General features: G+C 29.2%; 1 protein-coding gene across 1 annotated transcript; it reads right to left on the bottom strand.

The window, feature by feature from the left end:
- Positions 1 to 6,138: 6,138 nt before the first annotated feature.
- On the bottom strand, positions 6,139 to 7,286 carry LOC119599581 (uridine diphosphate glucose pyrophosphatase NUDT14-like). The gene is made up of 2 exons (XM_037949392.1): positions 6,690 to 7,286; positions 6,139 to 6,626 (listed from the first exon to the last, which is right to left on the bottom strand). The coding sequence occupies exons 1-2, from the start codon at positions 7,091 to 7,093 to the stop codon at positions 6,398 to 6,400; spliced, it is 633 nt and encodes a 210-aa protein (XP_037805320.1). The 5' UTR covers positions 7,094 to 7,286; the 3' UTR covers positions 6,139 to 6,397.
- Between the last annotated feature and the right edge of the window lie 4,192 nt (positions 7,287 to 11,478).

The following is an 11,478-nucleotide window of genomic DNA, read 5'->3' as shown; positions in this document are numbered from 1 at the left end:
GACTATAGACTAGACTATAGACTAGACTATAGACTAGACTATAGACTAGACTATAGACTAGACTATAGACTAGACTATAGACTAGACTATAGACTAGACTATAGACTAGACTATAGACTAGACTATAGACTAGACTATAGACTAGGCTATAGACTAGACTATAGACTAGACTATAGACTAGACTATAGACTAGACTATAGACTAGACTAGACTATAGACTAGACTATAGACTAGACTATAGACTAGACTAGAGACTAGACTATAGACTAGACTATAGACTAGACTATAGACTAGACTATAGACTAGACTATAGACTAGACTATAGACTAGACTATAGACTAGACTATAGACTAGACTATAGACTAGACTATAGACTAGACTATAGACTAGACTATAGACTAGACTATAGACTAGACTATAGACTAGACTATAGACTAGACTATAGACTAGACTATAGACTAGACTATAGACTAGACTATAGACTAGACTATAGACTAGACTATAGACTAGACTATAGACTAGACTATAGACTAGACTATAGACTAGACTATAGACTGACTAATAGACTAGACTATAGACTAGACTATAGACTAGACTATAGACTAGACTATAGACTAGACTATAGACTAGACTATAGACTAGACTATAGACTAGACTATAGACTAAGACTAGACTATAGACTAGACTATAGACTAGACTATAGACTAGACTAGACTAGACTAGACTATAGACTAGACTATAGACTAGACTATAGACTATACTAGACTATAGACTAGACTATAGACTAGACTATAGACTAGACTATAGACTAGACTATAGACTATACATATAGACTATACTAGACTAGACTATAGACTAGACTATAGACTAGACTATACTAGACTATAGACTAGACTATAGACTAGACTATAGACTAGACTATAGACTATAGACTAGACTAGACTATAGACTAGACTATAGACTAGACTATAGACTAGACTATAGACTAGACTATAGACTAGACTATAGACTAGACTATAGACTAGACTATAGACTAGACTATAGACTAGACTATAGACTAGACTATAGACTAGACTATAGACTAGACTATAGACTAGACTATAGACTAGACGATAGACTAGACTATAGACTAGACTACTAGTAGCTAGACTATAGACTAGACTATAGACTAGTGGACTATAGACTAGACTATAGACTAGACTATAGACTAGACTATAGACTAGACTATAGACTAGACTATAGACTAGACTATATAGACTATAGACTAGACTATAGACTAGACTATAGACTAACTAGACTATAGCTAGACTATAGACTAGACTATATAGACTAGACTATAGACTAGACTATAGACTAGACTATAGACTAGACTATACTAGACTATAGACTATACTAGACTAGACTATAGACTAGACTAGACTATAGACTAGACTATAGACTATAGACTAGACTATAGACTAGACTATAGACTAGACTATAGACTAGACTATAGACTAGACTATAACTAGACTATAGACTAGACTATAGACTAGACTATAGACTAGACTATAGACTAGACTATAGACTAGACTATACTAGACTATAGACTAGACTATAGACTAGACTATAGACTAGACTATAGACTAGACTATAGACTAGACTATAGACTAGACTATAGACTAGACTATAGACTAGACTATAGACTAGACTATAGACTAGACTATAGACGAGACTATAGACTAGACTATAGACTAGACTATGACTAGACTATAGACTAGACTATAGACTAGACTATAGACTACTATAGACTAGACTATAGACTAGACTATAGACTAGACTATAGACTAGACTATAGACTAGACTATAGACTAGACTATAGACTAGACTATAGACTAGACTATAGACTAGACTATAGACTAGACTATAGACTAGACTATAGACTAGACTATAGACTAGACTATAGACTATAGACTAGACTATAGACTAGACTATAGACTAGACTATAGACTAGACTATAGACTAGACTATAGACTAGACTATAGACTAGACTATAGACTAGACTATAGACTAGACTATAGACTAGACTATAGACTAGACTATAGACTAGTAGACTATACTATAGACTAGACTATAGACTAGACTATAGACTAGACTATAGACTAGACTATAGACTAGACTATAGACTAGACTATAGACTAGACTATAGACTAGAATAACTACAAACTAGACTATTGACCACTATGTGGACTATTTCTCTAAAATGTATAAGAAATTATAAAATTTATAAGGTAGGAAAAGTGCCGAAAGTATCATGTGATGCCACGGTATTTTTGATTTCTAAAAAAATCTACTCCCGAAATTTATTCCTCCCTACTATCTTAAATTTAAGCCGATTTACGTTTCTCTTTCTCCCAAAAAAATAAATAACTAACAGAGTTATAAATTATGTGAAAAAGAGTAAAATAAATAATCTATGGTAAAGTGCGTGTCAAATGTTGTAGAAATATTTTCAGTTGTAACAAACAGTGCGTTTAGCTTTAGCTATTGGTAAAAAAGTGTGATGTACTTGTAGTTTAATACTTATATAAATGATGATGTTTAATGATCATTGCAAGGATAATAATGAGTTTGTGGTGTCTTTAGTAGTGTTGGTGGAAGATAAATTACTTCACTATTCAATGTAAAAAATGTATTATTGTTAACAAAACTATTTTTCCCCAATTTATATTAAATTAAATGTATGAAATACATTTTTTGTTTTAAACATACAATACAACTCTCACAAAAAAAGCAAAAAAAAAAAACATAAAAATAACAATATTTGCTGTTTGCACAAACAACATGACTAGAAAAAAATCATCAGTGATAAAAAACCAAGTCAAACGAATGAAAAGCAAAAATTTTACTTAAATTTCTTTTATACAAATAATAAAATATCGATTGCATATCACCATCATTCTCAGCCATAGTCGTCCGTCGTCGTCCTCTTTGACTTTGTCTACAATTTATTTGTGTAGTTAGATGTGTATGTGTGTGTTTGTTTGCAACTATAGTTGCAAAATTTTTACTATAGTAACAATTTTGATGATACGAATGATGTTGCTGCCACAAAACAATAACAACAGTATTATTGGTCTTAAACAACACAAGAAATGTGTATGATACCAAGAATATCTGCAACAACAGCAATAACGAAGAAAAAAAACTTTTGGAAAAAATTGGTTGTTTATCCTCTTGTAATCTAAATACGCCTGCTAAGAAACCAACAAAAGTTTCGATTGTTGTTGTTGCTTGGTTATGTTGTAGTCGTGGCTTTTGCAACAATTTGCTGCAAATTGAATGCCAATTATGCAGCTATGTCTATGTAAAATAATAGTAAATATAAACTGTTATCAAAGACGTCGGTTATCGTTGGGGTAGAGAATGTTAGTTTTCATCAAATTGATTGTGATAATCTTGTTATTTAGTTATAGAAATGTTCATGGAAGAACTATCGATTTTTGATAAGTTTGGATGATCGCAGCGATGACGTTTCAAAATAAAAAACAACACTAAATTTTAAACATGTGATGTTAATTAAAAAAGATTTTATATTTCTTGACGTGTTCGTTTCAGAACGCACCAACTAAATGACATAACCAAGCCAAAATGAAAACCAAATTTAGCAAATTCCGATCCAATTTCCGTAAGTATCCTTTTCTATAACTTCTCGAAAGCCCCCTCTGCTTAAAATACTAAACTATTCCATTTTGTTATATATTACCGAACCTATAATAAACCGTACATACTAGAGCTCCACCAAAATCCCTCAAAAGACGAAGAAGAATAAAGAAGAAAGAAAACAACAACAGAAACAATCGCTGATCTGTTATTGCTGCTGTTTACTGATATTGTAGTAACAATATCATCTTAAAAACTTACATATACAATCCATATGGTGATCATGTTTGTTGTACATATTACGTTTATTGAGACCCGTCTACCATCTCCACCCCACAACAGCGGGATAAGTAATTTCGTTTAGACAATTTTAAAATTGTGGTATTTGGATGTTGTCGAAAGACGACATACATAAATATTTAACACAGGTCCATAAATTCAAAACCAATTAGCCATGTAGAATTGATAATAGTTTTTCTTGTTTCAATTTTAACACACAGAAGAAAAAAACTTAACAAAACTGCAAAACATATCTGAAACCAAAATATACATACAACTTGAACACCAGAGCAAAGTATCAAAGTAGCAAATACATACTACCTATATTTGTATCTAGAGTTATTGTAGGTATGAATGTACACATAGATATCCTGTGCAGTAAGTTGTTTTATTACATTGAAATTGAGCTGAGCCATTGAAAACTTTACAAGAGTTGTTTAAGATCTATTTTAGGAAAATATTTCTATAATTTTGTTACTGTTAATCTTTTTTTCTCCCTCTCTCTCTCTCTGTCGTTTGTTTATTTAATTTTATTTGATTGCTAAAACTGAAAAAACACTCATCTTAAGGTTGATCTTTTTAAATGTTTGTGTAATAAATATTTCTTTGTACAGGAATGAAGATGTGGAAATTAAGGAGAATTTAAGTGGTGACAATCATTTTGAAAATAAGACACGTTTTTTGATAATATAAAAATAAATACCACAAATGCGGATGCATAAAACCTATTTGCGACAATTATATAACGAAGACTTCATCCTAGTAATAAAAATAAGTTTAAATCATATTTAAGGATAAATAAAAAACAAAGGTTGTAAAGAAGATTAAAATGTTAAGGCGCTAACTTTATTTTAACAACAAAAACAATTTGTTTTATTTCAATTCAAACTTTCAAATTTAGTACATTTTCAAAATCCCACAAACCAATCATAGTATTTAGTACCAGTACCACTATTCCATTAAAGTCAATTTAATATCACAAACAGTGGCATTTCGAACACATTTAATGACACACGTCTTCTTGTATTCTATTTGTATATTTATTATTTTTTCTAGATGGTTGTGTTTCTATGTTAGTTTATCTTTGTAAAACAATTTTTACCATTTGTGTCGTGTTCTAATAAAATTGTTTCTTGTTTTATTACCTTTTTATGCAAAACTACAAAAAAAAAACATTTAATACTCTAGTGATTGTTGTGCAGTAACAGTCAGTAGTTGTTGTTGGATGAATGTTTTAGTCTTATTTGTACAATCATTTGTTATTTATTGCTTTTTTATGTGAATTCAAAGAAAGTATGTGATGGTTGCAGCAAAATCTTTGTTTTATGTCATGCAAAACAAAAGACTTGAAAAAAGAACTTTGTCATTGGAAGAGCAAATCACACGCATACATGTCTGCCACCCCAGAACAATAATAACATTAAATAAGTCAAAATAGTTCTTGATTAAGAAAAGTTAAATAAATTTGTTAAAATTTATGAAATTATTAGATTTTGACTGAATTTTCGATATTGTTTGGTTTGATTGGGATTTCAGCCAATTTGTGTAAAATTTAATTGATTGACCCTCATTTTTTCAAAAGCATTTTTTTAATTGTTGGAGTAATGTTCGTATTGTTTGTTAGGGATTTATAATAATACAATTTTTTAATATAATATTTTTCAAAATTAAAGGTTTTCTTAAAATTTTAATTATTAATAAAAAAAATAAAATTTTAGTGAAAAATCGATTTTTAGAAAAAAAATGGATTTTAATTAAAAATATAAATTTTAGTCACGATATGCTTGTTGGTAGCCTATCTGGGAGTTGTGGGTTTGTTTCCCACCAGAGACGCTTCACTACAAGGGATATAAGATAATTGTCAAATCGGTAAATCAATTTGAAGTTTTATTATAATGGACAAATAAATACATTTTAGTAGAAATCTAAATAAGTTTACTAACGAAAATGGATTGCCGAGGAAAATTGGATTGTGAAATTTTAAGAGGAAAATCATATTTTTAATGAAAATTTGGAATTATATGATAGATTTCAAATATGTAATGAATGATTTTGAACGACTTACCAATAATAATGTATGAAGCTATGATGTAAATGTTTTTTTAACCAAAAATAATGTTAATAAAATGATGAGGAATTGATGAAATAAAAAATTTATTGCTAACAAAAACTGATTCTTCAGTAATAACCTCCGCAAATCTGTAAAAAAAAGTAAAATAATTAAATTAAAATTTTTGTTGAAATTTTATTTGAAATCACAATAAACTGGAATATATAATATGTACGTAAATTCAAAGCTTTTAGTATTATAAAGATATTTTTCTTATTGGAAGTGAATAGAAAAAGGCTGTGATCAATACTCAAACCGAATATATAAAAAAATCAATAATGCTTGCCTCATTTGTTGTTGTTAGCAAATTAAAATGTTTGGAGTTTTTCAAACAACTTTGGTACAAGAGCTCTCATTATAAAATAATTTTTAATTTTTAGGAGCTTTATTCGTTAAAAACCACATTACACCCAATAAACAGCTTGGGGGACTATTATTTTCCGAACCCTGTTGTACCATTTTGCGAGCCTCTTCTATGGAACATTCGACAACATCGATAAGTTCGTCGTCGACACCACCACCACTAGAACACTTATCGGCATCAGTGACTTCACAATAATACATTTTTTGCTTAGAACCTTGAGAACCCACACCAGATCTAAAATATAATAAAATTTCTTAAAACAAAGTTAGCTTAATCAATAATATGTTTGTAGAGTACCTGTAGGTCATAACTTCTTGTACCCGCTCGACAGGCACATCATAACCACACTCCTCTAGAATTTCCTCACGAGCAATTTCCTGCCAACTTTTATTTTTGTCGACTATACCAGCACAGAGTTCCATAGTGACACCCAATGATGGGGGATATTTGTTCAAGTCAACATTACTAATGTCGCCACCATCCGTAGTAACAATGCCATGAAATACAGCTGGACGAAATTGTTTAACAAAAATTAACTTTTGTCGCGAGGTGTTGAAAATAACAATGGATACACTATCGTGTACTTTCATTAGATCCCAGTTCTTTTCCTGACCATTTTGCACATAGTAGAAACGGAATGGTTTAACATATGGAGAGTCCTGTGGCAGAGGACCAATCCAGATTTTTGAAATTTTTTCCATATTTTGCCAAAATCTACTTAATTTACGTAAATGATATCTGATGTTACCAATTGTAATTGCAATTTTATGACTTTATTACACGAGTTTTTTCACTTGCACTTAGATAAAAGTTTTTTTCAATAGAATTTACCGTGAAAAAAGTAGAAATGTAAAAAAATTTGACGTTGGCTACCAAAACAAACAAAATTATATAAATTTGGCGTTGCCAGAAGACTGAATATTTATACTATAAGAATTTCCTTCAACAGCTGTTTGAAGGAATTTTTATGCTGATAAGAAATATTCGAAAGATAACGGTTACTTACAAAGTTATTAATTATGTGGTTAAACAAATGTGATAAATTTAATTAGGCAAATAGATTTCTTATCTGTTTTTAATTTAATTAATTAAAGAAATATACTAATTAATTCAAGTTGTAAAAAACTGTTCTGCTTCTTCAAGTAAAATACGACATTTGTTATTGAATTATATTCTAACGGCAAAAAATATTAAATTTTTTCAATAGATTAATACTACTCGCACACATACTACGTATTTTTTTAAAAAAAATCATGTTTTTCAAAAAACTCCTAAAATTCGACTCGTTTTTCTATAAATTGTTTTCTACTTTTATTTACAAAGTCGAATTTTCGACGTTTTGTCTTTTCGACAAAAAGTCGATTGTTCGAAAGTCGATTATAAAACTTTCTTAATCTCCATCTAGCAGCACGCACGTAAAGAAAACAACCCGACGAATATAAAACAAACCGTAACAGCTGTTTTATCAAAATAAACATATTTTTTGGTGTGGTGAGTTATTTTTGTTTGCAAATATGTGTTTCTGCACGTGGAAGACGCAAAAACTCGTTTTCTTTATTTACATTTTCAATGTGTTTATGCACGTGGAAAAGATTCAAAAAAATTGATTTTCATAATTTACTTTAATCAATTAAAATATGTATATAATTGTGGAAAGGAACAAATCTGATAAAATATAAATATATTTGGGATTATATCGTTACAGAATGCCTTTTAATAAAAAACATTAAAAAAATGTTACTATGGTCATGTATAGAAAATGATATATAAATGCTATCGGACGATCTTGTGCACGATAAAAACCTATATAGAACTTTAAGTTGGAAGTGTAGAAATCGGATGGCATACATTTTTTCCGGATTTCATCGTTTTAGGGTGTGTACTACAACAACAAACTTTTTTTTACAAAAAATGTTTCTATGGCAGTATGTACATATATAGAAAATGATATATAACTGTTATCGGACGATCTTGTGCACGTCCGTCATGTCGAATTTTATAGATATACATTTTTTAAGCCAGTTATGAGCGGTAGTAATTTACCGTGGACCTTATATCGGGGATAGGTTAAATTATAGACCGATCCCCTTAAATTTGACAAAACGATTTTGACTCCTTGTTTATGTGGAATTTCTTTGCTATATTGGTATTTTTATTATAATTATTGGAGTTAATATCTTTTTCTGAAGGGGAACTTATATGGGGGTAGGGTCAATTTTGGACCAATCCAGAAAGGTTTTGGATCATATAAATCTTGTAAAATAATTTCCTGAGAGGAACCTTATATGAGAGCAGTGTCAAGCGATTCTCATAAAATTTGGCAAACAGATTTTAGTTCCTATAAAACTTGTTTTTGTCGTTTTTCTTCGCTATACTGGAATATAGAAGCTCAATAATAAACTCCATCAACAAAAAATATTTTGGCAAATATTGGCTAAGATCCCAGTCTATACTTTTACGGATTTTATACCAATATTTCGGTGTAAAAGTTCCTTGACTCCCTGATGAGTTTATCGTATACCGATAGTGTCCATTTTCAATAAAAAACTCCATCAACTAAAATTATTTTGGCAAATATTGGCTAGATGGTCTAAGACTGTAATAAGATCCCAGCATATACTTTTATGGACATTAGACCAATATTTCGATATGTTGCAAACGGTGTTAATGTGACGAAACTAATAGTATAATAATAGAAGCACATTGTTCGCCGGTCTCTGGTAAGATTTTAGGTTGATAGTCATGCTGCACTTAAAGCATTAATATGTCATAGCTGTATTCTTGCATAGTCGTAGAATGAAGAAAAGATCTAAGTGTTATTATGAAACCTTTTACAATAAGGCTGTGTTGGGTACCAGGACCCTGCAATATACACAAATGATGTATCTGGCGAACTGATACGATGAGGCTCGAATCTTGCCCCATATGAACGGAACAAGAAGTTAAAGCCACCCTTTTTTCATTTTTTTTAGGTTGATCTCCGATGGATTCCGTGACTCTATCAACCAGTCATGGAATATAGAATGAATTGCACATTATATATGACCGTTTTAAAAATACTTGATTCTAAAGAAACCGGGATTATTATTGGGGTAGATGGTGTACACCAAAGAATAATAAGAAGTTGGACTATGACATTGTTTTACAACAAAAACATTTCCTTCTCTTCACAGACGAGTTCTGTGTAAATTCAACACACTTATGAGAACTCAATTCTGTCACAATACTTCAAAACTTTTTCGCGAAAATACCGGGATAATAGGACTTGAACGACGTTTTTTTCACAAACACATAACTATTTTTTAATTTTTTACACAATTTTATCGCATTTAACAATCCGAAATATTTTTATTTTTCACAAACTAAAAAAAAAATATTTTTTTAATTTTTTTGACAATTAATTTTTGTGTGTTGAAATTAAAATTGACAAAACAAAGTTGTATATTTTGGTATTGAAAATGAAAAAATTATTTAAAATAAACTTATTTTTTGCATAAAAAGAGATTTTAAGTCCGAAAAATATATTTATTAAATGTTTACTGATTAGATGTGGGCAAAATAAATTTAAAAATCTGCGAATGTAGAAATTTAAATGTTATTTATTTTTCCTAAAATTTTTATGTACGATTTTATGCAAGTATGTATGTTTGGAAAGTGTGGTGAAAGTGGTTGGAGCTCCAATACTAATACAAAAATTCTACCAATACATACTTAGAGTTAGGTACCGAATGACAACTATTTTACGTACCAACTGACAAGCCCCAATTTCTTTATATTCTTTGGTGTACACCAAGAACACTTGCACTGGCTAAAAAACATTATTAAAATACATAAATTTTTCTTAGCACAAAATAAATATGTCTAGTAATTTGTTTTTGTTTCATTTGTTTGTTTTTACAGAAACTCACCACACAACAATCAAAAACAGCTGTTAGGGTTTGCTGTTTTATCAAAAGGTTGTTGTATTAACGGGTATTCTAGCAGCACTTTCTCCCAACAAAAAATCACCCGCGTGAAGAAAACATACCGGTAACAAACCGAACTATCAAAAAACTACATACACAGTTGCACAAGAAAGTAAAATAAATTAGCCAATTATGTGGTATTCGAAAGTGACAACCCCCTAATTCGGTATCTAGGACAATTATCTCCGAAAATTTTTATATCTCTTTTTGGCACCACAATATCTGACCGATTTTGTTAATAGCAAAATATAGAAAGAAAATGTATCTAGAAATTTTCACATTTATTTATAAAATAATTTTACAAAAATTAGTTATAAGTGAGTTTTTTAAATTTTCTATAAAATAATTTTTTTAATTTTCTATAAGAGAAAATTTTAAATTCTCTATAAGAGAATTTTTTTAATTTCCTGTAAGAGAATTTTTTAAAATTTTCTATAACACCATTTTTTAAATTTTCTAAAGAGAATTTTTAAAATTTTCTATAAGTGCATCAATTTTCTGTAAGAGAATGTTTTAAATTTTCTATAAGAGAATGTTTTAAATTTTCTATAAGAGAATTTTTTAAATTTTCTATTAGAGAATTTTTCGAATTTCCTATAAGAGAATATTTTAAATTTTCTACAAGAGAAGTTTTTAAATTTTCTATAAGAGAATTTTTTAAATTTTCTATAAGAGAATTTTTTTTTAAATTTTCTATAAGAGAATTTTTCGAATATTCTAAAATAGATTTTTTTTTTAAAAGAGAATTTTTTAAAATATTCTATAAGAGAATTTTTTAAATTTTCTATAAGAGAGTTTTTTAAATTTTTGATAAGAGAATTTTTGAATTTCCTGTAGGAGAATTTTTAAAATTTTCTGTAAGAGAATTTTTCGAATATTCTATAATAGAATTTTCTAAAAATTTGTGTAAGAGAATTTTTAAAATTTTCTATTTCTGGTATAATTCTCTATCGAAAATCGTTTACATTTATTAATATCAAAATTTAACACTTTAGTATGGTGTGCCCTGTACCTATACTGCACTTTTATTAAAAAAGTACTAAATAAATAAAATCAAAGGTTTGTACGTTTTTATACAACTCTGGGAAAAAGTATGTTAAATAGGTATGTTTTGTTCACAT

The sequence above is a fragment of the Lucilia sericata genome, unplaced genomic scaffold (assembly GCF_015586225.1).
Source record: "Lucilia sericata isolate MDLA Ls3-8-SP2 unplaced genomic scaffold, ASM1558622v1 Contig000082F_arrow, whole genome shotgun sequence".
Lineage (NCBI taxonomy): Eukaryota > Metazoa > Arthropoda > Insecta > Diptera > Calliphoridae > Lucilia > Lucilia sericata.
This window is presented reverse-complemented; position numbering and strand designations above follow the sequence as displayed.